Genomic DNA, 26505 nt, shown 5'->3' with positions numbered 1-26505 from the left:
CCTTCAAATCCTCAGATTTTGAACTTGAAAAAAAAAGAAAACCAGCAGGAATCTAAAAATTATTTCAAGTTGTGGGGGGAAAAGGAGTTCTATAATAATCAACTGACACTTTTCTGGTATTGTATGTTATTCCATCCAACCTTTTTTCCATTTCTATATGCAGTTTACCTACATTACACTCTAGTGAGGAAGAGCATCTTCACTGAGTTCATCATCCTCTCATTCAATTTCTTGTATTATTATATAGATTGTTAGTTTTGTACCCTAATACGTTTTACTGTTACTTCTGTGCCAATATTACATTTTTTGACTAATTTTTTAGATTTAGGACTGAGTGGAGTATCTTATATCTGTCCTCTCCTCCATACTTGGAAGCCCAGCTGCAGCTCTTTCACAGCTTCAATCTTAGTGTCTTCTGAGACACATCACAATTGATTGTTGTCTTTGTGTACTCACAGCTGGTTCCAGTATGTTGTGAATACCAATCTCTCCTGCTTGCTGACAGGACATTTGGTAACTTTGATCCAACATCTTGATCCATCATCCAAGTCTTCATTTATTCAGTTTTTTCTTACTTTGACTGTAAGCACCTCCAAAGGTTTCTGATAGCACTTTGTTTGTCTCAATCTTTTAATATCCTTAAAGGACATCTTCTCTTACTGTATCTTACTGCACTGAGTTATTGTTCAATGGGTATTGGTTAGTAGGAGTTTTCAGCCAGTCTCCAGAATGTACTTCACCGTGATCCCTGCCTGCTTTGTTTTGGCATTTGGGAAGAAGCCTGCTCTCTTTTTGCTCTGTTGTGTCTAGCACTTGTTCTCTAGGGTAGTTTCTCACCACAGTCATCAATCATGACTGTTGCTCCAACTTATTTTCCTTTATTTCCTGTTTTCTTTATTCTGTGTTGATCACTTACTGTCTATGTCCTGTTGTAAGGCAGTATTTTATCCAGTGGAAGGATGCAAAAAGACTCTTCTGAACTTCCTCACATATATTTTGCTTTAACTTCTACTGTGTATAGGTGTCACACCTCCTGCACTTTCACCATTTTGGCCTTTCTTTTGTGAAGGATTTCTTGTAGACCCTTTCTTTGTCTTCATTTGATTATTAGAGCTGCTATCTACAGACCTTCATTCTTCTTTTGTGAAAATCAGTTTCGCTTCCTTCTCTAACCTATTCACTGGTTCATTTTTTTCAGATAATTTTTGACTTTTTAAATTAATTCTGTTTTTTCAGCATGTCTGTTTGAATTCCAGGTAATGTTTATCTTCAGTTGTTCAAGAGAATGATTCACTAACACACCCTGTTTCCCTCATCTGTTCCATCTCTGATTCTGACACACTGTGAAACTTTCAGACATCCCAGATTCAGAAACTTCCTCTTGCTTTTATAATTTTCAACATCAAGAGCTGGTTATTGACTCCTTAAATTATGCTATTCCAGTATTTCTCAAGTGGCATGTTATCTGGTCAGAGAAATAGAATAGCCATGGAGATTTTATGTGGGGAAACATGAAAATGGCAAAAGTACCACATTGGTATAATACTGATCTTTTGTTGTCTAATTTTAACAGATTCAGTAGCAACAGCTTCTGGGCCACTGCTAGTTGAAGTTGCCAAAACTCCTGGTGCTGCTCTTGGGGTCGCACTATCTACCTCGATGTGCTGCAACAAACAGGTCATTGTCATAGACAAAATCAAATCTGCAAGTATTGCAGACAGGTGAGTGTGACAGAGGACTGACACTGCAGGTCCATGCATCCATTTTCCTTCTTTTCCTGTTGGTCCGGCTTTAAAGGAACCCTTCCCTTTGTTGAGAAAATCGACTGAACCAGGTCCTCTCAAGGTTGCATGTCTTAAAATTAGCACTTTGTCAGCTGGCTGTTCCAGAGTGCCGAGTCCAAGGCTTCCATCCATTTTAGCTCATCCGTGCAGTATTCAGCGACATAAGCCAGCCCCCGTGTAGTACGTGGCTGGCTGCTTGCACTGTGCAGCACAGGAGTCTGGCTGTTAAATGTAACACTGTGGCAGAGATCAGGATTTAAAAAAATAAACATTGCCCACTGGAATTCTTGAAGTAAGCCCACCATATGGAACAGCTGTCAAGGGAAGTAAATTTTGAGGCTTTGCAACCTTGGAGTGTTCTTTTAGGATATATCACTCAATCTTGTGGCACAGTGAAATGGAACTCCTTATGTCTGGATTCTTCTGCTGATATTTTAGAATACAAGTGAAGTATAAGGAAGACTGGCTTCTGTATTTCTAAATTGTTTTGCTGTAATATTTCCACTTCATTTAAACCTTCAAATAAAACCATTTAAACCATTAAAATTATAGCTAGATATTTTTCCCCAGTGGTCTGATCCTCTGCAACAAAGTTGTGGGATCTTTCCTGGGGTGTGTGTGTGTGTGTATGTGTGTGTTTATACATATACAAGATATTTCTATATTCATATCTCTATTTAAATTTTTTTTAAATATTACGTTTCAGCAGCAAATTCTTCCTGCATGTCCCCAGTCACCCTACCTTGTAACTCCTCTTTGGCAATGGTGCTTTTGGTAGCACCCACTTGTAGCAGTGAGTCTACAGCTCCTCTGTGGGCTTTTCCCTACAGTAGAAACTTTGAGAGTGACGACCATTGATCCAGGGGTGTTCTCCAGTTCAATGGTGCAGGATGCTTTAATTTTCTCCCTCTGTTTTTTCCCATTTCGCAGGGGGTAACCAATTAAAGGAGCTGTCCACTTGACTGGTACGTCGGGATGCTGACTGCTGTGTTTGCATTTCTCAACTCATCCAGTAGCCAGTCTCTTGAGTGCAGCAAAATTTAGCAGATAGCCCCCTCCCCACCCCACTCCTAGAGTCACCATGCTAGCCCTGGTTTCATTATTTGTTTGACTACTGCATAATTTCATCATCATTTACAGCTTTTGTACTAATAAATGTTTGAATTATAACTCAAAAAATGATGAACTGGGTGCTTGTGTGAGGGATATGTGACCAAGTTATTCGAGTCTCCTTAAGCTCTTCTCATTTTATCCTGCTGCCATTCACATATATTTTAGAGTCAGCTACCCCATTGCAGTTTGCAGTTCTGTGAGTGATGTCTTGGCATATACTGTATTAACGGAATTGTTTTTAAGGTTTGTACTAATAGAGTTAAAGTCTGACCAGTGACAGTGCCTACAAAACACAAATGTCTCTTGAAAAAAAAGAACATGTTCATAGTTGTCATGACCAGTTTGAAGGCAGAAAAACTCATTGTGCAAGCAAATAGCATACCTGATCATACCAAGTTTTTCCCCTTTTATATAGATGTGGTGCATTACATGTAGGAGACCATATTCTGTCCATTGATGGCACCAGCATGGAGTACTGTACACTGGCGGAAGCAACGCAGTTTTTGGCTAATGCAACTGATAATGTCAAACTGGAGATCCTTCCCCACCACCAGACACGGCTAGCACTGAAGGGCCCAGAGCACGGTAAGAGGATCTGTAGCACCAAATGCCTCTTTCTCTTGCTTTCTTGTGCTTTGCCTGCCCATGCTGAATGATCAAAGCTATCGCTGCAGTTTTGTCTGTAAGTGTTGTTTCAGCTCCCCATGTTATGCCTCTGCAGTTTGTGAGCAGCTCTGTGTGTTCTTGGTCTTAATGAACCCTCTGAGATTCCTATGGCCAGAGAGGGAAATGTTTTCCTAAGAAATACCTCTACAAACTTGCAAATGCACATAAAGACACCTGTTGACTCTACTGTTGCAATTGTTGGGGGTGCTATGAGATACTTCAGTAAATTGATCTCTACATTGATTCTTTAAATTTAGAGTGGGGAAGTAGTACCACAGCCAAACTTATTTTCAGCATATTGATTTGATAGTTGTGGTCAATTAATAACACCTGTTCTCCCCTAAAATATGTAAACCCCTCCCTTACTTTCTCTTGTTAATGGCATTATTATTTATTGCCATCATCTTTTAAAGTGCTTCTGAGATTGCTTCACAGGTTCAGTCAGGGCTTATGAAAACTGTTTGGAAACATTTTCCTGGATTGCAGACCTTTTCACTGTGATTCTTATTTCATACCAATATGCTTGAATAGAATTGCTTTCCATTCTCAAATCAAATGTTTGTAAAATGTCTTAGTATTTGAAGACGGAGGCTGCCTGTCTTGTCTTCTAACTAATTGGGAGAAAGTGGCTAATTCACAGTAATCCTTAAATTCAGTCTGAAATAGCACATGTTGATAGACATCAAAACAGTAACAAGGGTTATCAAATACACAGAATAGGTACATGTGTTGCAGCATGAACCAATGGCTTAATTTTTCTGAGCCTATGGTACTGTGCTTCTGCCTCCTCTGGACCAAGACAAGATTTCTGAGGTCTCAAAATGTCAGTGATGTCATGGATATTCTGGGACATCCATGCAGCATCCAGGTTGTCCCTTGATAAGCAGTGTTTTGGACAGTTTCTCAGAGTGGGGAATACTGAACTAGTGACAGAGGAGACATTCGTTTCTCCTAGACCAGGGTGAAAAAAAGTAACCTTTGTAATTACATGTTCTCCCTGTACTCAGCTCTTGCCCTTTTCTACTTAAGCTGCTTAGAGCCACAAGGAGCAGAGTGATACTGCACAAGCAGAATGAGTTGGAGCCCAAATTTGCAGTGTACTCCCATTCCTTTCAGTTATGACAGTACATTGCAAACAAATCTTTCTCTTTTTTTGAAGCAAAGATGTAATGCAATTAATTTCTGATGGTTAAAGAATTTTGAAGACTGTTTTTTGTGGGAAGACAAATGCTGGGGCCAATGATTTGTGTAGATGATTATATTACTTGAAGCAGTTGGTTTGTTAACCAACATTTATAACAGATTGATGCTGTAAATATTCTAGTAACCAGTGTAGATGCTTAGAAAAAGAAACGCTCTTGCTATGCGAGAGTTAAGAACTGTCTGTTACTAAATCATATCGAGGTGATCAGCAAATGATGATCTATTAGAGCATCTTTTGGGGGAAAATATCCCTAATGTAATAAAGTTGCTTTCTTCAGTAAGGCAGAATAACTAGGATGTTTACAGACTGTTCCAGCCCCTAACCAGGTGGTGCTACCACAATATCATGACCAATTCAAGATGTAACAAGCTTTATGGAAGCAAGTTCCCTCTTAGAAGCAACCTTTTATCAGGTGTGGTATGACCTGGAGGCTGCAGAGAGTGAAAATCTCCTTTGCTTTGTCTGGAATAAGCTGACTCATTAGGGCTGTACCTGCTGAGCTCAGTTATTGGTCTTGTGAGAATATGTTAGGAATTTAAAACAGGCAGAAAAGTCAGTATATAAAATAAACTGAAATTTTAGCCCTAAAATAAAGTGAAGTGCTCTATAAAATATAGGATTCTTTTTCATGTTTTTTTTTATCTTTATACTCTGCTGCTGACATTCATTTCTCTTGCTGCCCCATTAGTTTTATGTTTACTATACACAGCCCTGTACTGGAAAAGCTGAAATTATCACTAAATTACTATGGTTACACACAAAAGGATTTTCTTGTACAGAACTTTTATTGAATTGGGACTATCCTTCTACAAGCTGAGCAAACTGAATTTGTGTACTTTCCCACTTTGTAGGACATTTTTATCTCTACTCTTGGCATGAAAATAAAACATTAAGAAAAAATCTCAAGGACTGCCAGATAATTTCCTACTGGAAGCAGTCTTTTTAATTAAACAAGGCTCACAGCAGCTTGAAAATAATGAAAATCCACCTGGCCACATTGTTCTTATCAGATTTCAATTTTTTCACTGTAGTTAAAGTTAAGAAATCTTGCTGTCTGTGCATGTAATTGAAGAGACGATTCCATCTGGGAAGACATTCTAAGTCTCTAAGACACATAAGGCCATATCAGACTGCTTCTGGTGTTTCCAGGACTTTTCTGGCTAACATGAGATTTTTCAAAGTCCCTGAAAGTGGTGGTCCTAGCAGGTGAGGAACCCAAGGTGCACAGATCCAGCCTGGTGGTGGCATTGCACCTCTACCTTGCTTTTGATATCTGATATTGGGGCAAAAAAACAATTCTTTTGATTCAAGGACATGCCAGGGCACAGTGTTCTCATGGAGGATCGCAGCTCCAGGGCAATCTGAGTGAAGACACAGGGTCAGGTCGGGCAGCTCCAGGGCTTGCAGGGTCTCCAGCACTCCACCAGGCTGCAGGGACACGGTGAGCCCCTTGCTCCCCTTTCCCTGTCCCTTCCCTGGTGTGCTCTCCATAGATCCCCCCTGCAGAGATAGGCATGGCTCTTGAGTCAGAGGGGGTAGCGAAGCCAGGCAATTAGCACATCAGTGGTCGTGATACAAAGTGAAACCTCAGGACAGCTTTCCTTCTGCCAGAGCACAGTGCTGCCTGTAGTGGCTGCCCTTTCCCCACCCACCCTTGTTTTATTTCATGCAATAAGATATGAACATAAGGTGTAGGTCCAACCTAAATGCTCAAGGTTTTGGGCTCCTGTTAAAGTCCAGCATGGGGACAGACAAGTCTGCAGCCATTTTAGCAGACTTTTAGCCATTTTAACCATTTAGCAGGTAGCAGAGGGACACAGGTAATACAGCTCATGGGACAAAGACAGCAAACTCTATGTTTTATAGAAACAGATTTAGAGACAGTTTAGATTAGATATTAGGAAGGAATTCTTCACTGTGAGGGTGGTGAAGCACTGGGACGGGTTACCCAGAGAAGCTGTGGCAGCCTCATCCCTGGAAGTGTTGAAGGCCAGGCTGGAAGGGGCCCTGAGCCACCTGGTCCAGTGAAAGGTGTCCCTTCCCATGGTAGCGGGGTTTGAACAAGATGGTCTTTAAGGTCCCTCCAAACCCAAACCATTCCATGATTCTGTAGTATGGGCAAATCCCTTGGTGTTTTGAGACAAAAAATTCAGTGAATACTTCCCAGTTTGAACTGTGCCTTTATGGTTCAGGAAGGATACAGACATGCTGAATTTAATGATGAATATATTGTATTTAATCAAGGGAGACTTCAATCCCTTTACTTTAAGATTTGACAACTGAAATGCTTCCCATTCTCTTAGTAAATACCGGTCTTCACTTTCAGCACATAGCACCCACAATTAAATAATTAAATGCAGTATCAAATTTCATCTAGTGAAGGATTATTTTAAAGTTTTGAAGATCAAGTTTAAAAAAAACCAACGCAAAAACCACAAAACAAAAATACAAAATTGCAAATCCAGCTAATCAATAAGACCTCTTTTCTTTATTAACCAGGTTTCAGGATAGTTTTCCTGCTTCTGGCATTGGGAAGTCATTTACTGCACAGAATAGCATAATGCCAGCAATAGATTGTGGCAAAATTAAAATGTCAATACAGTAAATTGAAATGGCAGGGAAGCATCTCCATTCTAGGCAGTGCCATGTAAAGTATCTGGCTGGTCTTTTTAAAATAGATTAATGCAAGCAGAGAGTTATTAACCTTCAGTTAGTGGTCATATGTAATATCTTAGTATTTTCTGAGAAAGTTTGCAATCTTAGCTCTGTAGCCAGAAGGAGATTAGAAATCAATTCAGTAACCATAATTTTTGAAACAAATATAAAAAAGAAAGAAAAAACTCAATCAGAAACGTTTTTCTGAGAAAAAATATTATTTCTGCTCCTCAAGTTAGAACCCCCTGATAAAAAGACAAGACGAGGTTATTTGTTTTTATTTTATTTTATTTCATTTTATTTTATTTTCAATTTGTTTTCTTTCTCTCACTTCTGGTTTATAGTTTGGGGTTTTTTTATTTTGTTTGTGCAATTCAGTTACTTTTACCTCTTCTCTGGTCCTTTTGTTTTCTGATTTTCCATCATCCCTTCATGCGGGCAGTGAAGGTTGAAAGAAGCAACAGGCAACTTACCTGGGATTCGTGTGCCAACAGCCAGAGCAGCCTCCTCACCTACCACCATTATAACACCTACCACCCTGACCATTGCAGGATGCCAGCCTTGAAATTCCAGAAAGCGCCTCCTCAAAAAAGCCTTCGTAATGTTCACACCTTTTCCTGCTGACATACTCACTTCTCCTCTTCTTCTTCTTCTTCTTCCTCCTCCTCCTCTCTTTTCTTCCTCCTCCCTCCCTTCTTCTTTCACTCATACTTTTCCCATTTCAGGCTCTAAAACCTTTTCAGTTTTATGGATGCTACACTTTTTCATAGCCATGCCAAGGTTATTTCTGACATTTTACACCTTTTCTTCTCTATAACAAAGCAGCCTTTGTAGGCAGGAAAAGGCTTGAAAATTCTGAATTAATCACCTCTTCTTCTATGTATGAGTAGACCATTGGATTGGAAAAGTGTATACAAAGCATGATTTTTGAATGCAAAGCCTTGCTTACAAATCTTTGTCAGAAATTACCTACTACAAAAAGGCATTTCTAAAATCAGTGTATCTAGACATATTGATTTGCATTAGTCTGGGGATATGTGTTGAAAAGTTTAATTTCACATGGTTTTCTTAAAGTAAGTTGTATACTATGAATATATCTTTTGTGTCTACATTATCTTTGTTAGCTTCCAGCAAGTGTTGTCATGAAATGCTGGCTTTACTTTTTCCTAGGGTCACCTGTGTGGTTTAAATATCTTTGTTATTGGAAGTGCACCAAGCATTCCTGTGCATCATACACAGCCTATACATAAAATGTTTGATTCATTGATGAGTTACAGGCATGTGCCGCGCTCTTCTGTGAAGACTGAGTGCTGTATGCCAAGTGTTTGATTTCTTACAGCAGCTCTGGTGTCTTCATCCTTCTCTCCTACCTCCATGAGTGCATACAGCCTGAGTTCCCTGAACATGGGGACCTTGCCTCGCAGCCTCTACTCCACCAGCCCACGGGGGACAATGATGAGGCGGAGGATGAAAAAGAAGGACTTCAAAAGCTCCTGTAGGTGGTAACTGCATTTCCTCAAAAATGTGCAGTGAATGAATGGGTGGAGGAGGGGGAAGATGCAGAAAAAAAGCACAGTACCTTAATTAAACACATATGTTCTAGACAGAAGAGAGAGTTCCTGGTAGACGTAGGGAAACACAAGGGTGAAAATATTTGTCCAATGCTAAAATGAGATGAGTAGATGCTGTCTAGCATAACTATCTCATCTGAAATTTATAAAGGAATATTTTTTTCAGACAGTGCTGGAAGAGTTTGTTATACCATTACTGAAGTGATTTTAAAATTCCTTTTTTAACTCTTCCTGTGTTCATTAGGGAATAGTCAAAAGCAGATTGCTGGTAAGCTCAACCAGCTGTCACATTAGGGAAGGCAGAGCTTGCCACAGCACCTCCTAGGTAGTTCTAATGTTTACATCTACACCATGACCTGTACAGTCATTTTGGTGAGGGAGAGCACGTTACAGTGAAGACTAAATAGCCTCATTTGACCGCTCTCTGGGACTCAAAGCATGGATTGCCTATGAGTCAGTCATTTACCAAGCCAGAACAGATCTATTCAGGCTGTTCCATTTTGCATATTGCTAAGCATTCACTGGGCTGGAAAGAGTGTGGCTGTGTCAGTGCATTTTTTCCCAGACTCCATGAGAGTGCCTCCTCTCTTTTGGTTTGTCTGTCTTTGTGCAACCCACAGCAACTCAGTTCCTCCCGAGCAGGGAGGTGAGAACTGCTCTGTAAATCATTTGCTCTAGGTAACAGTGCTCAGAAGTCCACTCTGAAAGAACTGAGCTGCTGCACATTACAGCACTGCTGCTGTATTTTAAAGATTCCCCATGGTCATAGTAAAACCAGAGCAAACCAGCAGCTTCCAAGGCCAATCACTACAGAATTATGAGAACACATTAGAGAGGAACTGAGGTTTTGCTTTCTTGCAGTTTTTGTTGCTTGCTTGTTATTTCTTCTGTAAAGCACATATTTTTGCATAACATTTGCCTGTAAGTGCATTTTTTGTTTTTAATCCGATCAGCCATTTTTCACAGCTCATCTATTGACATGTTAGCTTCTAATGCATTCTTTTGGGTCAAGGGGGGATACTGTGTCTGTCATGCTATGGTATCAGTAGAGATCCAGCTCTTACACCTTCTCCTCTGCGCTTGAGAACCAGTAGTAGTGTTACACTAGTAGTAATTGATTTGAATAGTAAAATCAATGCAAAAAATTGTTCATCAGTTGTGCTACGTTTTAGCTGTTCAACAAAGGATGAAATCCTCAAAGCTAATCCTGTTATGGATCTTGGACACAGCTGTAACTTGCGCTGTTAAATTTTTCAGATATTTTTCCTTCGAGGAAGCCATATCTGTGTTACCTTGAAAGACTCAAAACAAGGCCAGTGATGTGGCATTTAGGGGAACAGTCACATACGTACTGCAGCCCACCTAAAAGATTTTTCAAGACAGAAGGCCCTGGGGATTACAAGCTGCTATGAGTAAACAAATCTCTAGATAGAAGTTAGGACCAGGCTTAGTTGTGCTGTAGTTTATTACCCATTCTCATTGTGAGGTCTTGATACAGAGCATTACAAAATACCTGAAACTGGCCCCATCACTGCATGGTCAGTGCCTCAGTACAACCTGTGACTGCATCAACAGCCCTGAACTGGAACTGGCTGTGGAGGAATTGGCCGGCCAGCCAGACTTGTTTGCTCTTTTTGTGGGTTTGCTTCTCAGCCCATGCAGAGTTCCTTACTCTGTTAGTAGACTTATACCCATACTTGTGACAGCAATAACAGCCCACTTTAGAGACCCACACTGCTCTGGACCAGGATAGAGAGTGTCCAGTCCTGTATCTTTCCACTATCCATCAACAAGACTTGGAAAACCTCTCCCTTTGTGGGAGACTCATGAGAACCAGGTAGATTGACTGCTGCGCTTTTCATGGAAAAAGAGTAGCAGAGTCTTTAATTTTTAGTGGGATTTTTTTCTTTAATCCAGTTGGATCATTTGAGAGTTGTATTAAAGTAAAGTTTATTAAATCTTTTAGAATGTTATTTGGTAATAAAAATACATAGGTTGCTATAAAGTTTACATTGCCAATTATTTAAGATTATTTGCACAACATAATGTGATCATTGCATAATTCATGAAGATGAAGTGTGATGGCACGATGGGTTAAAGACTTATATCGTCAAGATTTAACAATCATTGCATTAGTTATGCAGATCCTTCTAAACATGTGGCTGTAAAAATTGAGGGCATGCCCTGCTGCCACATGCTTTTTTTGTCGCTTGTTTTCAGGTTTTGTTCTTCTTCTGCTTTTGTTTGTTTGTTTGTTTAAGGTGTGGGATTCATTGTTGGAACACTTAGATTATTATTTCATTAAAGTTTAGATCCTGAAGTATTTTGCATTAGGTCCCTATTAGTGGTTGCAAACGAGCCATAATTAATACCAATTTATTTTACCCGGATTGCATATGTGGTAGAAGTTTGAGAGAGTTTTAGACATGCACAGGTGCTCTTTTCTCACCAGCTATCAGGAAGAATTGCGAATATTTTTCAATTGCTTGTAGGTCAGAGTGGGAGACTGGAGGCATAATAATCCATAGATGCACCTTGAAGCACATCTTGTTCTGCTTCTTGTATAACTGCGGGCATAAAAATGCATAATCTTCAAATTCATGATCAAGATTTGCATAACTGCAGAGCATATAGCAAACCAGCCCCCAGGAATGTTGCCAAGAGTTAGATGAGAGCTATACAAGTATGCTGGAATGTACCCCTAGCAATAGCAAGCAGTGTTCACTGGAAATACAAACACATCCATGTCCCCTTTTAAAATCAACAGCGCTGCTTCCTGGCCTGTAAAATTTCTAATCCACCAAGGAGCCAAAAAATGTCACTGTTTCTTGCTGCAGTTACTGTTGAGTTACAAACCCCAACGTGCTCTAAGTCATGGGTTTTGGTACCTGTGACATTTTACATTTTGGGTACCTGTGGCATTTAGAGTCTTAGGAAATATTGATTAAGAGACATGATTAAGAAAGGATAATTTTAATCTCTGAAAAGTTTTTTTTGTTCCTGTTTCACTTTCCTTTTCTTTTGGAGTGGAAGGAGTTCCTAATTATCATACTTAAGTGTCGACATCATCAAAATGTTTATCAGAGTGAGTTTTAAATCCCCCAGATAGTGACTTAACTTCCCAATGTTAATTAAAACTTTTACTGTCTTTATTTCAACTGAAAGTTGAAATAAATTTTATGAGATATTTAGGTTCCTAGTAGGACATTATAAAAAGAGTAAGAAGGTTACAGAGTCAACTAGATACCTGCTGCATGGAGGGAATAGAGGCGTAAGCGATGGGAGATAGAGATGAAGGTAACAAGCAATTGTTATATGACCTTTAAGAAAGGGAAAATTGAACTTTCCTTTGCCCTAAATTAAGATGTTTCTAGAAGGTGTCTTAGGTATTGTATTAATTTATTTCGTTTCATTATATTTTTGCCTTTGCAGCAGTGAGAGCTGGAGAAACCTATTTCTCAGATGCAGTAAATGCAAAAGCTGATGGAAGTTTCTAAGGACAGATTTTTAGTATTTGTATTTGTGTATAAGCATATCTTATTGAGTGCAGATAAAAGAAAGAGTAAGAAGGAAGCTATTGAGTATCTGAAATGATTCTTAAAAATGATTCTTAGAATTCTTAGAAAGAAAACTTAAAACAAGCTATGAAAAAGAATTCACAGTTATTTGGAAGAGACAGTTTTAGTGTGGGAAGGGGCTCTGCTGGGAGAAAACAGAAAATTGTGAGCTTCTTGGCAAGTGAAAAATTTTGCAAAGATCTGTCATTGCCAGCTGCACCACATCAATCAGATTTGTACTAACTGATAGATCAAAATGCCAATGCTTGCAGCCCCATAGTGTGGGAAAATACTCATATAACCTCTGACATCTTTTTACAGTTGCGCTAATACTGTCTATAATGTCAACATTTTTTTTCCCCGCGTCAAAGGAAAAAAAATGCACAAGTAACCTCTCCCTCAAATAAACTATGAAATTTTACCTAATCCTTAGCAGACATGTGTATGACATGAAAGGCAATAGTTTAGTTTGTCACTGGGGGAATTCAAACCATAATACAATAGACGTTTAGACAGAGGTCAGGGAGGCAAAGATGCAGTCCCTCCTTTTACAGGTATTTTTTGTCTTGATCTGTACTGCAGCCTTTCAGAAAAGGTGTGAGTAAAGCCTGAGTTTCTCATAGAAGGGTCCCCCAGTGGCTTTGAGAGACCCAACAGAACCTTTTTTCTCACAATCCCTTGAGATACACTGGTTGGCAAAACAGGGTGGTTTGTTCAATTTCCATACATTGCCCAGTTAGCCTGACAAATTGCTGACTTATGGTAAACACGTACAAGAAGAAGGCATCCTCACTTCTTGCAAGCAAGCCTGATTCGTGTGCTTTGTTGCTAACTACAGTGAATGGCTGTGAGATGTTCAAAAGAGGAATCTGCCTGAATAACAGCTGGGCTTGTGCCTCCAATTGCCTTAGTTCCTGTTGAAGTTCTGCTTATCCATGCCTCCAGCCTAATGCAAACAGAATTCAAGGATGTCCTGAGATTTTTGGAGTGGGGATATCAAACACATTTATTTTACTCAGAACAAGAATTATCTTTTTGCATTCCAGCATACAACCAGATGTTTTCTATTATCTTATATGCCATAACTGTTTATACATAATTTATAAACTCTAGCCTAAATTGACTTTTAAAGAGACATTTCATTGACTAGATTTATTGTAAAGAACAATTTTCTCAAAAAGCAATGAAACTTCTGCTGTATATGAATGTCTTTCCTCCTGGTCTGCTCTGTTTTATAGTGTCTTTAGCCTCTAGCACTGTTGGTTTGGCTGGGCAGGTGGTCCACACAGAAACCACAGAAGTGGTGCTGACAGCTGACCCCATAGTGGGGTTTGGGATACAGCTCCAGGGTAGCGTGTTTGCTACTGAGACCTTGTCCTCTCCACCCCTCATTTCCTACATTGAGGCTGACAGTCCGGCGGAAAGGTGAGCTCTTGGACTGACTGCTGAGTGCATTCCATGGGCGTTCTCGGGGGCTTTGGGCTTCTTGCTCTCTTCCAGTTTGTGACAAATTGCAGGGCCTTGCTCAGTGGAGTGGGGCAAGTAATGCACTTTCTGTTCTGGCAATGGTGTTTCATGCACTTGGTCAGCTATAAAAGAATGACAAGCGCCGCTGTTCTGACCATACAGAGTCCTCCAGAAGGAGACTGGAAGCTATATTCATGCAAAACAAAACTAAAAAAAGAAAAAAATCAGAAAAACCAGTGAAGTCAAAATAGTGGTAATTGAGTGTGCTAGGGGGAAAGCTATATCCAGCTCTTTTTAGTTTTGGTACAGAATCAAATCTTAGGGAGTACCAGAATTTTGATTTACTAATTATTTCAATTACATTTTTATGCTTATATATGTATTTAATCGTGTCATGGGAATGATAGCAGCTGCACAGACAAGCACCAGCTGCAATTTCACCTGCAGCCCAGGGTCAGAGGCACAGATGATGTCCATGGGTGGGGTGGAAGCATGAAGACCCCTCTTCCTGGGTCCCAGCACCTAGAGGACACAACCCATACTGGGAGTGCTAGATAGTGCTGTGGTGCAAAGTGGCAGCAGCTCCTGTGCCTAGATAGCTTGGTGAGATGCTATGCCATAATTGTCCTTCAAGGTCCAGTTGAAGGTGTTTGATCAGGTGGGTCATATCAGAAACTGAGCAGCCAGCCAAACCAGGGCAGTGATCATGTCCCTGTGCTTGGCACTGGTGAGGGCACACCTCAGGTGCTGTGCTCAGTTCTGGGCCCCTTTCTTTATATGAAAGACATGGAGGTGCTGGAGTGTGCCCAGAGAAGGGCAATGGAGCCAGTGAAGGAGATGAAGAACAGCTCTAACAAGGAGCAGCTGAGGTAGCTGGGGGTGTTTAATCTGGAGGAAAGGAGGCTCCAGGGCAGCCTTATAGCTCCCCACAACTGTCTGACAACAGGATGTAGCCCGGTGGGGACTGGTCTCTTCTCCCAGATAACACACAACAGGACAAGAGGAAATGGCCTCAAGTTGTGCCAGGGGAGGTTTAGATTGAATATTAGGAAACATTTCTTCAGTGAAAAAGGTTGTCAAGGACTGGAACAGACTGCCCAGGGAAGAAGTTCAGACTCAATTCCTGATGGTATTTAAAAGACATGTAAACGTGGCAAATCAACAATAAAAGGGTGGACTTGTCAGTGCTGGGTTAATGGCAGGGCTCAGTGATGTTAAAGCATTTTCCCCACCTAAATGATTCTGTGATACTGCTGGTTCTGGTAACATGCACATCTGATGGTTGTTTTGTATCGTCTTGTACCAAGGTGTGGGGTGCTGCAAATAGGAGACAGAATAGTGTCAATAAATGGTGTCCCAACAGAAGACAGCACATTTGATGAGGCCAATCAACTGCTCAGAGACTCCTCCATCACCAACAAGGTCACTTTGGAAATAGAATTTGATGTTGCAGGTACGAATGTCCTGTTATTCTGTCTTGCAAGAAAAATGAAGGAATAAATCCCAAGTACATTGCAAGTGTTAGGAATCTGAGGTAGAGGTTTTCTTCTCACATCTACACCATTCAGTTTTAAAGTGACTTATTTGAAACGTGGTTTCTTGTACAGCTTTCTCATTTCACACAGCCCTGCAGTCTGCTTCTGAAAGCAAATAGAAATGACAGGTCCTGTAGTAAGATCTGGTGACTGTCTCTCCTCTGACTTATTTCCAGACATTTTTCTGGCCTGAGATAGAAATGTTCTGCTAAACAGAGACAAATCCTCTACAGGCCAAATAATGAAATGTTTCACAAGACAGAAAATTATTAAAAAGGGTGGATAAACAAAAAAACTCTTGAGGTGTTTCACTTACAGTATCTCTAAATAAAATAATAGAAAATAAATTTATAAAGGTCAGAAGAATCATTGTTAATTTTTCTGGTATTATTACTAATGGCATTCCTTTATTCTGTAATGTGTTTAAGCACACAGAATATACCCATGAAATCACAAACTGTGTATATCAAGTTCCCATTATGTGTGTGCACCACATTATGTGTGGATTCGTTTTCTTCCCACTAGATGTTACACCCATGGCAGTTACCTTAGTGGACAGTTAAAAATAAGTGCAAGTCCTGCAGCAGCAAAGGTCAGAAATCCTCATGGCTCAATCTCCTGTCCTTTTAATTAAAAGCTGTCTGCCAGCAGTGAAACTTTCCCATGTGCTCACAGAACTTGCATATGAGCTAAAAACCTGCAGTCTCAGCTGGCTGCTGGCCCATGCAATCTCCACAAATTCAGTTAAACCTTAAAAAAAATTGAGTAACTGTGAAATTACCAGTAGAGTTATAAATCATACCTCCTTCATTTTAGCACCCGTGTTTCCTCCCTGCCTTGTGACTCTGGTGTGATTTCATCAACTTACGTGCATAGTTCCATGCTCGTGGAATTGCTGTGCCTTATAAATTATCTAACATTTTAAATATTTTTTAACAGAATCAGTTATACCAAGCAGTGGAACATTTCATGTGAAACTACCAAAGAAGCATAATGTGGAACTTGGCATCACCATAAGTTGTAAGTACAAGGGTTTATTTTTCTGACCACATTTATGGGATAATCTGCAGATAGTAGATCTTGTAGCTACAGGCTAGCATTTCTTTTGGTTTTTTTTTTCCTTTTTCTAGCTTCTTTTACTCTTTTTCTCTTTTGAAATACTGTTCTGTAATATACTTATACTCCCCTTCAAGTAGTTAACAAAGCCAGAAGTTTGCCAAATCTAATGTTTGACTTACTCCTTCACATGCATAGTAAATATGTAACTCCAATTAAAGTTACTTATTAAAAAGAAAATCAGAATTAGGTCCATGCAAAAGTATTTCCATAGCTGGGAAGTTTATAGCAGAGTCTGTCATGGTCCCTCACAGGCTCCTGAACAGAACCCCACTGAAGGGTCTCACAGACATGAGGACCCGCATACCTAGGGTTGTTTTCTGCTTCAGAACCCAGGTACATCCTCAGTCTCTAGAACGTTTGGCCAGTCCTGAATGTGCAGCTCACAGCAAAATCCCCTTTCACTGAGGATTGCAGAGATTGCTGAAGAAAGCCACAAGAGCTGGCATCAATCTATTTCTCAAGAAGTATTTGTTGCTGTGGTTTGAAATTAAAAGTGTTCCTATATTTATTTTGTGAGGAGAGAGTAAAACAATGTGTTAGAACTGGATTTTGACCAGGTGAACTCCAGCATAATGAATTCAGCTCTTGAGGGAAGGAAAAACAATCCATATCAAAGTTAATGGGCTTGACACTGCAGAATCTGGTGTCATTAGAATTAACATTCTTTTATGGCTGTGGCCTTTCTTAGGCTATTAGTCTTCCTTTGGAGTTTTTCATGTGTCTTGGGGCAAGATTGTGCTTTGTCTTGTATTCTCAAAGCTTTTACCAGCACAGTGGAATATGGTTAATCAAAAGTACAGCAGGGATCTCAGTGCTGAGGATTACATCTCAGGAACAAATGAGAGACACTGCAGGCCTGTTTGTTTGTGTTGCACACTTGAATGAGTGTGATACTGTTAGACTCTGTAAGATGTGATGTGATATTTGAAGCAAAATCGTAGGTCTACACGTATCTGTGCAAATGAAAATACTGAGAAATGAGAAAACCTGGAGTGAGGCTGTTCTATTTAAATGTTATTCTTAAGACTGATAAAGGTTTTTAAGGTTATTGAAAAAATATGATCTTACTAGTAATTTGATTTGTGTTGTTTTTTGGAATGCAGACATCTACTTTTTTTTGTCTGTAGGAATAAACTTTTAATGGAAAGCTAATGTTCTTGGAATTTAATTTTTAGCACTGTTCTTACAAACTTTGCATTCCTTACTGATCTGGAATTTAATTTAAAAAAATTAGTGCTTTATAAAATTAGTGCTTTATATAATCAGAGTAACATGTGGTTGGTCTTAGCTCTCTGCTTTTGTGAATATACTGCAGTATCTTTAATGTATTTAAATTAAATTATCTCTTCTGTATAATAATCTCATTAGTAGTATTTAATTCATATAAAATTTATCTAGGATAAATTATTTACATTGTTTTAAAGGGTTTCTATTAATAACTGGTAGAAGTCTTGAATTGCTGCATGTCATGCTTGCTTTTCAGTGTTTTGCTCTGTTTTACCTAATTAACTGCTAAATAAGGCAATATGATTTGAAGAATACAAACATTTTATATTCATTTTGTCAAATTTCTGTCAGGGCACATTAGCATGCCATTGATTACTGATATTTTCAGAAAGCTGTATGATTTCTTTTAAGGAACAAATACTAAAGGAAACTTGGCAGAGTTGGTATGGATGGGGGGGATGGAGGTGATCAGATTCATTCACTTGTGGGCTTGATCTCTTAAAAGGGCTACAGACCTGTTTCATCCTCTTCCTTCTCAAGTTAATGGAGTTAATGGTAAATGAGAAGGTACTATTAAAACATTACCGAGAAACACCTTTCTTACTTTCCATATCCCCCATTTAGTTTGGGGTTTGTATAAGAAAGTCAGGAAATTACCTAATCTGACAGATGAGACAGACATTTTTTGTCAGACAGGAAGTGCAACTTCACTTTGGGCTGGCATGTGAGCATTTGTCTATTTTTAAGTCCAAGAGTTCTTCTAGGTCAGCTGTTAGGAGTCAGAGCTCCTAGAAGAGGAATTTATTTCTCTTTCTTGGAATTGTTTTCTGTGGTAATGAGCACCAAGAGTGCTTGCATGGTGTTACAACCAGGTGCTTTATTGAAGGCATATCTGAGGTGACACACAAAACTAAAGACAAATAAGCTAATTCATGGTCTTTGAAAAAAAATACTTGTTATAGGAGAGGAGACCTTCTTTAGTTTCAGATTTATTAATTCAAGAAAAAAAATAACAGAAAACATTAAAAATCTCCTTAGATAGCATAACCCCTTAAAAGCAGGAGAGAAGAAAGTTTCATGAGCATCATTGTTAATATTAATCCAGGGCTCTGAGTTTTGGATAGTTCATATCAGTTATCTCCCAGTATAGTGGTCTTGCCTACTGCTGCCTTCATACACACATTGCAGTCCTATCATTTGTCCCTTAGCTCTGCACTATCTGTCTAATTTATCAATGAAAAATACTTACTGAATATAGATCTTATTTCATATTTTCATATTTTGCAAATATACATGACCTTATATTTCATGCTTCACATATCACTAGTTTCACACCCAGTTACCTGATTAGAGCAAATAGCAGGCCTCAGTTCTTAAAATTATATCATCCAAATTAAACACAGGAGTGTTCCTGTGCATGTGATTATGCTTTTGTAGCAGAATCATTCCCTAGAAGAAGGAACATTTACAAGTAGTGCTAGTAGTACTCAAAGCTGTTTCAATTTATTTGCCATTGACATTGACTTGAAACCATGTAATGAATATAGATTTTCTTTTCAAAGACAAAACCCTTTTTTAAAGGTTTTTGAGGCAACTGGCTACTTTATCGCAGACTAATTATTTTTTTGTCAAGAACATTGAATGATGTCCAGTAAAATGACTTACTAGTGGATTCTGGTAATTGTACTTAACAGCTTTTTTTTTTCTCCTTTCCTTTTCTTTTTTTCTGTCTTATGAAAGATTCTGATATCCTTACTGGTAATGAACTGCAGCACCTTGCTTCATAAATAATCTCTCTGAAGCTAATGGGACTATTCAAGGAATAAGAGGCTGCAAAGCTGGTAAGAATATCAGAATCTCACCCAAACTATCTTCAGTTTCTCTGAGTCACTTTGTCTAGCAGCTATACCATAGCTTTATTGTTTTTGTATTTCATTGGAAACAAGCTTTGTAAATACCTAAAGATACATTGACTATGAGAATTTATTTTCTAAAACATGCTTCTGTGTATTTCGGGATTTCGTCTGGCAAGCTCTACTTAATTTTGAAGCATTACAGGTAATTCTTTTCAAGACAGAAAAATATCAATGGATTTCTCAGCAGCTCCACATGAACCAGTACTTAAGGAACAAAAGAGCTGCATCAGTGTAATTTTAAAAAACTTCTTTATTTATTAATCACACTATTCTTAAAAATTTCTAGTAGCTGTAAACCAGTATTGTGGATAAATGGACTGACTTTGTATAAAGTGTATTTTTCCATCACCTGAGCATCTTCCTTTGTTTGTTCAGTTTGTTCAGAGCTTGATCAAACTCCAGAGTTTGAAGCCAGGCTGAAAGTAGTGGGCTTTGTCTGTCTGGTGGGTGAGATGTCCACCCCAAAATCTGTTGAGGTCACTTTGTGGGTGGGTTTTGTTTGAGTTAGCAATGAAATAAGCAAGGAGCATTTTTTGAGGGTTTTTTTAAAATGTAATGGAGCAGCTGATACACAGAACTGACAACATTTCATTGAACTTACTTTCAAGTGGCTGGGTAAGTGTAGTAGAATAGGGTAGAGAGACCTAGGATGGAAACCAGATCAAAGAGTAATTTAAAGAGAGACAACAAACAACTTGCTTAAGAGCAGCCATTTAGCTGAAACACTAAATTTAGTACCTGTACAACTTCGTGCACTCTTCAGTCCACTTGTAGTTATTCATACAGACACTAAGGTCTCTGCAAAGCTGAACAAGACTAACAGCTGGAGCAGGGAAGAAAAAGATGAGATGAGATGAGATCTTCATTGGACGAGGAGGGGAAACAAGTGGAAAGCTGTAACAGAGAGGCAGCAAATGAGGGGAGAGACTGAACTGTGATCAGGGTTAGGGGCAGCTGGGACTTGAACAAGAAGGTTGGACATGGGTGAGTGGTAAGGTGCTTTATTTTTAACAGCCTCTTAAAACCAGAAATAATTCTGAAGTGGAGACTGGAAGCTGTACAGTGTCACTTCAAGCTTGCATTTATTGATGTGGGTATATGAACTGGTCAAAGACTGCTTTCCCTCTGGATCTCTGGTTTCTCTGCTCCCTGGGGAGAGATGAAACAGTGGTGTGTAACAAAAGGGATGGAGGCTGCATAATGAGCAGGATGGAGGATTGTAGAAAGACAAAGGAGGCAATCTCATGTTCAAGGTGGTTAATGCTACCCTGGAGAAGTTAGGGTGGTTTTCCTTTTCTCTGCAAGACTTGTGCTGAGACAAGTCATTCTGGGAATGGGGGATGGAGATTTTCCACAGGTGGATGCTTGATTTTACGCAGAAATATTGAGATCATGGGGTTGCACTTACAGAAATGCTACTCATCTGCAGCTGTTGCTGAAAATGCCAGTAGTTGTATTTCAAACATGGAAGCTGTTATATTCTACAAACTACTGTGAGATATAAAGGCATGGATATCTCAAATTGCTCACTGAAAACTGTCATACTTTAACTACATTTTCCTATGTTTCCTTTGCTTATCTGTAGAATCAGGGTAGTACTCAATCTTCTTGCTGGAGACAGCATTTGTTCACCAGTGTTTGGGAAACAATCTTAGCCTGTGGTAATGTGCAGAAAGGTCCATAAGTTCAGGAGGAAATTCATGATTTTACCTCTGCAACACAACTTGAATAATTTGTAGGAATTATGCCATGAGCATTGAATAATAACAAAATGAAGTGTGGTATACTGCTTCTCATTGTGGGGGAATTCATTCCACACAGAGCTGCTTGATGCCTACAAAAAGGCTTTCATTCTCCAGACCAAATAATAGCCCAGGAGAACTCTTAAAATGCTGCTGGTTCACACTTCCTCAGTTTGAAACTGATAACTTTGTGTGCAGCATCATAATCTTTGCATCCACATGTACTTTGTGGCTCTGCGCTTTGAGCTGTGCTCTTTCCCTCATTTTGGTTCCTCCTCTCTTTTTACAACAATAATGGACTGTTTTCTTAGTTCTGGTAATTTTGTAAGACACTTTCATGGAAAGTATTTCAAAACTCAAACCCTAGTCTGCGGTGGATAGCCTATAACCTCAGAGTAAGGCAACCCAGAGGGCAAAAACATGGAATTAAAAAATCACCAAAGTGATACTCTAAAATTTTAACAAGATACTAATTGGTAAAACAAATTCAAAGGATTCAAGTAAATTATGGAGTTTTAATGTATTTGACCCATGGCATGAAAGTATGAGAAACAAGCTATGAAAATAACATCTTGCAAAAAGTTAATTACTGTTCTCTAAATTGCAACATAAACATTTCCTGAAAGCATGCGGGTTTAGAAAAACTTCTAAAAATTCTTCAGAGTCCTTGTATGTCTGTCTTCTGGACTTTCACATTGCATTTGAAATATGCCTCTTTAGCAGTTCTTGAACAGTTCCTTTGGACATTCAAAGGCTGTCTCAGCCAGGGCAGCTAAGGTTAACAAGACCTGTTAGCATATTGTGTTGGAAATGTCATTATTAATTTACCATGTGGTTGCTGTAGGTGAAGATCTGTCATTCTGCATCAAAGAGAAGATTCTTGAGCAGCTAAAGTAACTGACATCAGGATTTTGTAGGTGATCCTCCAATAAGGACAGTTTTTTGGGTGGTTGTCAGTTCAGGCCTGGGAGCCTGCTGGAAAGGTACCTTCTGTGAAAGGATACAAGGGGCTCAGTTCAGAGCAGGAATGGTGTGGGCCAGTTGAAGAATACTAAATGTGCCAAACTAATTAGTGCTTTCAGGAGAGCTGAGAGCATTATACCACATGGCAATGTTTTATTATCAGCACACTGTTAGCAGTCCCAAAAGTCTGTCTGTGTTCACCACATGGAGCACCTCCTGGGTAGAGCAGCTGTAGGTGGTGTTCTTCCCAGAGGTAGACAGCATGTGCCGCACAGATGTCTAACAATGTGTCTTCCTCACCCTCAAATTCTAAGGTGACTGCTTGCCATATCACATCTACAGTGCAGTCTTCTGTCAGCAAGTGGATGAACCCTCCAAAACAATGCACTCAGCAAAGCGACTTCAAGAAACAGTCCTCTGGACGTAGTGATCACTGTTGACTTCCTCTGGTGTATTTAACTGCTTCCGAGGCAGCTAAAGGTCAAGCAAAATTGCAAAGCAAATTTCCTGGCCAAGAGAAACTTGTCAAATAGTTTTACACAAGTTGGTAAAGAATTGCAATGCCTGGCATTGAAGAGCAGAGCATATTTTTAACCATGAGGGACAGATAGAAAAATTGATCATTAATGTCAGATTCTTCCAAAAAGAGATAAGTGTGCAAGGAGAGGAGTGGTGGGAGTTTTACTAAACTGCCTGGAATTGCAGTTTGTAGTAGGCATCCCCAGTACAAAGTTGGGAAAAGTCCACAATTCTTAAGGTGCAGCAGCAGTACAGGGGTGCCAGGTTACTCTCACCAAAAGTGGCACAGGTTGCTTCAGAGGAAGCAGTGAGTTACAGTGAAGCAAACATTGGTGTGCTGTGAGCTACACCTGTGCAAACCTGCTAATAGTGTATCAGCCCAGTGGGGTGTGTGGCCACTGTCCACAGCGTCTCCTTTATTGGAAGTGGATTCCTCCTTCTCAGCCAGGACACCTTACCTTCATACCTCTGCCTTAAGCACTGGATGGGACACAAGTGGATGGAAAGAATGTGGACTAGCCCACTCTAGATATTTTGCCAGAGCAGCTCTGTTGGACAGGGATTTATTCTGGCAAAAGATCACCATTAGTAGTTGCACTGAAAGATTATAATGACAGAAAGTCTTCCTTATGTGTTACAGCTGTGCAGAATTTTATATAGATCACTGGAGCTGTACTGTGGTGTCTTCACATGGCTCACTCCTGGTCTAACCCAGAATTCAGACATATCAGGCTAAGTTCCCTTTGTACCACTCACTGCAATTCTGAAATTTTCTAATGTTTGAGCAGTATCCAGTCTTGCCAATATGCTGCTGGTGTTAGTTTTTACCTCAAGTTCAGGTAATATAGGGGTAGGGGAGGAATATGACGCAAGTAAGGAATGTGTAGGAAGTACTGATTTATGGTCAAAATTAGTCCATCTGCACATCTAGAAACAAACCCAAATGTCTGTATATGTTCTTTATTACAGCTCCATCAAGCAGAAAACCAGGGGACCCTCTGGTTATTTCTGATATCAAGAAAGGAAGTGTTGCTCACAGGTAAGACTCCCAAAAAAGCTCCAATAAAAATCTGTTTATGTGTGTAACCAGCCAAATTCAAATTAAACAGAGAGAGCTTGTAAGAGACTGTGTGCTTTTTTTTTAAATAAAAACTTCTGTCAAAAGTTAGAAAATAGAAGGCATATTAAGACATAATTATCCTAAAAATCCATCTTGTTTCTATAATAATATTTAGACCTTTCCCCAGATACCTTCCTTTTAATGTTACTTGAGTTTCATGTCAGCTTGTTTGCTTGTTTGCAGGACTGGGACACTGGAACTGGGTGATAAGTTGCTGGCAATAGATAATATTCGACTTGACAACTGCTCCATGGAAGATGCTGTCCAGATCCTCCAGCACTGTGAGGACCTTGTAAAGCTAAAGATCCGCAAGGACGAAGATAATTCCGGTATTAGCAATGACTATGGCAGATTCCTGCGGATTTGCAGGATTTCTAGAGCATAGGGGATTTCATTTCAATTTTAGTGAAATGTTTTTTCTGAACATGTCTTGTTTATGCTAATAATAATCAGAAAATGTCACCTAAAAAGAATTTTAATGGTATGTAAAGTGTTGAATTTTCTCACTGGCTATATTGCTTGCACTGCAAAATTAGGTCTTCAGTTCAGTGAAAAGACAATTGGCCCTCAGGTGCAGCCATATAAAGTTGATCTGTTTCTTACCAGAGTATTGGGATTTTCTCTGCTTTTAAAATTGGAATCATGGTTAGCAAAGCATGGATCCCTAGGGTTCAGTTCTCCAACAAAGTGGTGTAGTGTGTGCTTTGTCCATAAACTTAAAAATTTGACTTTTGACAAGGTAAGTAGTACTTTACACACTGTGCTGGATGTACTTTACACTGTACTTTACACACATGTCTGATCAGCCCAATGGAATAATGGACTTGCCATAATTTTCTGCACCTACATATATTCATAGTCTTGTGTCTTCCCCACCATGGATTCCATAAGAGCAGAATTTCTACCTGGAGATAATAAAGTGAGTTCTGTCATGCACTGTAGGACAAAGGAAGTAAGACAGTTATAACTACTATTACTGCTGGTGTTTATATTACAGTGTTACACAAAAGCACAAAGTGGAGATTCAGTTCTCTTCAGCTCTTTTTGTAAAGAGCTTCTCACAGCAAAAAGGCACAACCTGCCACACTTTATTATTTGAAATTAAGTGCAGCTGTTGAAGTGCTGTTTAGAATTGCACTAGAAAGCTTGTTTCCTTTTTCTTTCCCCCTCCTAACTGATTTTGAAAGCAAACCAAGTATCTTCTCAGTATTATAGTACAAAGCAAAGGCAGCTGCATTTAGTACCTTGTGCAAATTGTTGCTGTAATTGAAATGGGGATTTCGGTCTCCACTCATGGAAAATAAGATCTTTGCTCTCTTAGGTATTGCACGCCATGGTATCTGGTACAGATTTTAGTCTCAGTGGGATTCTTATACCACAGTTTCCTTTTACACACTCTCATTGCTTGATATGTATCTATAGCAAGATTCTCACACAACTACAGTGTTTTATCCGGACGTGATTGGTGTAACTGGACAGCTACTCAGAAACCTACTAAAAAAAATTCTTTGTACAAATTATTCTTGTAAGAGTTGACAAAGTGTCAAAGCATAAATGAAAGTATTTATAGCAGATTTCAGGTACTTTGAAATTTAAAATGAGTGAATGTCTCCTCAAATGTTAAAGAAAAAATATTTAGTGGCATAACAGTAGCAAAGATGTAATAAAAAGTATATCTCAGTTAAAATAATTCTTTTTGTGTTTGCCATTAATTTACTTATGAAAGATTTTTTTCTCACAGAGGAAGAAATGTGCTGCTCAAACTCAACAGAGGAAAATAGTAAATTCCCTGAGAAAATAAAAGCCTAATGCTGATTGATGAGTAGGCATGGAGCGCTCCAAAATGTTTTGTAAAGCACAGAATAAGATTAAGATTTAAACTTCTTTTTATTTCTCACTACATGCTTTTTTGAGGAAGGTGAGGCAGGGAGTGGGGCTCTCTGAACTGTGTTGCTCTGAGCTACTGTGCAGCTGAGGCCACAGCAGGGTGAGGCATGTCAGGGCTCCCCAGACCCTGCTGCTCTTTGCCCTTGTCACTCTATTGCTCTGATGTTGTTCTGATGAGTAACAGGCCACTGGGCACAGCAGAGGCACTGCAGCACAGAGGATCTACTTTCATTAAATGTGGCTTCCAAGAATTAGCCACAAGAATTGCATCACAAGAAAAGAGAGATGGAAAATCTCAAAAATAAGAGACCCATAACCATAGTACTTCAGTTATATCTTCCCCCCAGATGGAGGTATGCTTACAACAATTTTTCCTTTTCTTCTTGCCAGCTTCCCAAACTGAGGACAATCTTAAATCCTGATTAACCTAATGGCTAGACCCATTTCTTGAATATTACCA

At 39.3% G+C, this 26505-nt stretch overlaps 1 protein-coding gene across 10 annotated transcripts in view; it reads left to right on the top strand.

The window, feature by feature from the left end:
* The window catches only part of GRIP1 (glutamate receptor interacting protein 1), a 307729-nt gene that overhangs the window by 256993 nt on the left and 24231 nt on the right, over positions 1–26505 (top strand). For 7 of the 10 annotated variants that reach the window (XM_054270788.1, XM_054270762.1, XM_054270771.1 and 4 more), the window contains 8 exons: positions 1574–1721; positions 3313–3482; positions 8762–8917; positions 13789–13975; positions 15325–15470; positions 16492–16572; positions 24008–24077; positions 24342–24487. In XM_054270788.1, coding sequence (XP_054126763.1) covers positions 1574–1721; positions 3313–3482; positions 8762–8917; positions 13789–13975; positions 15325–15470; positions 16492–16572; positions 24008–24077; positions 24342–24487 — 1104 coding nt within the window. The remainder of the gene's footprint in view (positions 1–1573; positions 1722–3312; positions 3483–8761; positions 8918–13788; positions 13976–15324; positions 15471–16491; positions 16573–24007; positions 24078–24341; positions 24488–26505) is intronic. The other 3 variants (XM_054270805.1, XM_054270735.1, XM_054270779.1) reach the window with 2 other exon arrangements.

Source organism: Melozone crissalis, unplaced genomic scaffold (genome assembly GCF_028551555.1).
Source record: "Melozone crissalis strain CALT ecotype California unplaced genomic scaffold, PUWL_Pcris_2 ptg000004l_1, whole genome shotgun sequence".
NCBI lineage: Eukaryota > Metazoa > Chordata > Aves > Passeriformes > Passerellidae > Melozone > Melozone crissalis.
The sequence above is the reverse complement of the archived record's forward strand: the minus strand, read 5'-3'. Positions and strand labels throughout refer to the sequence as shown.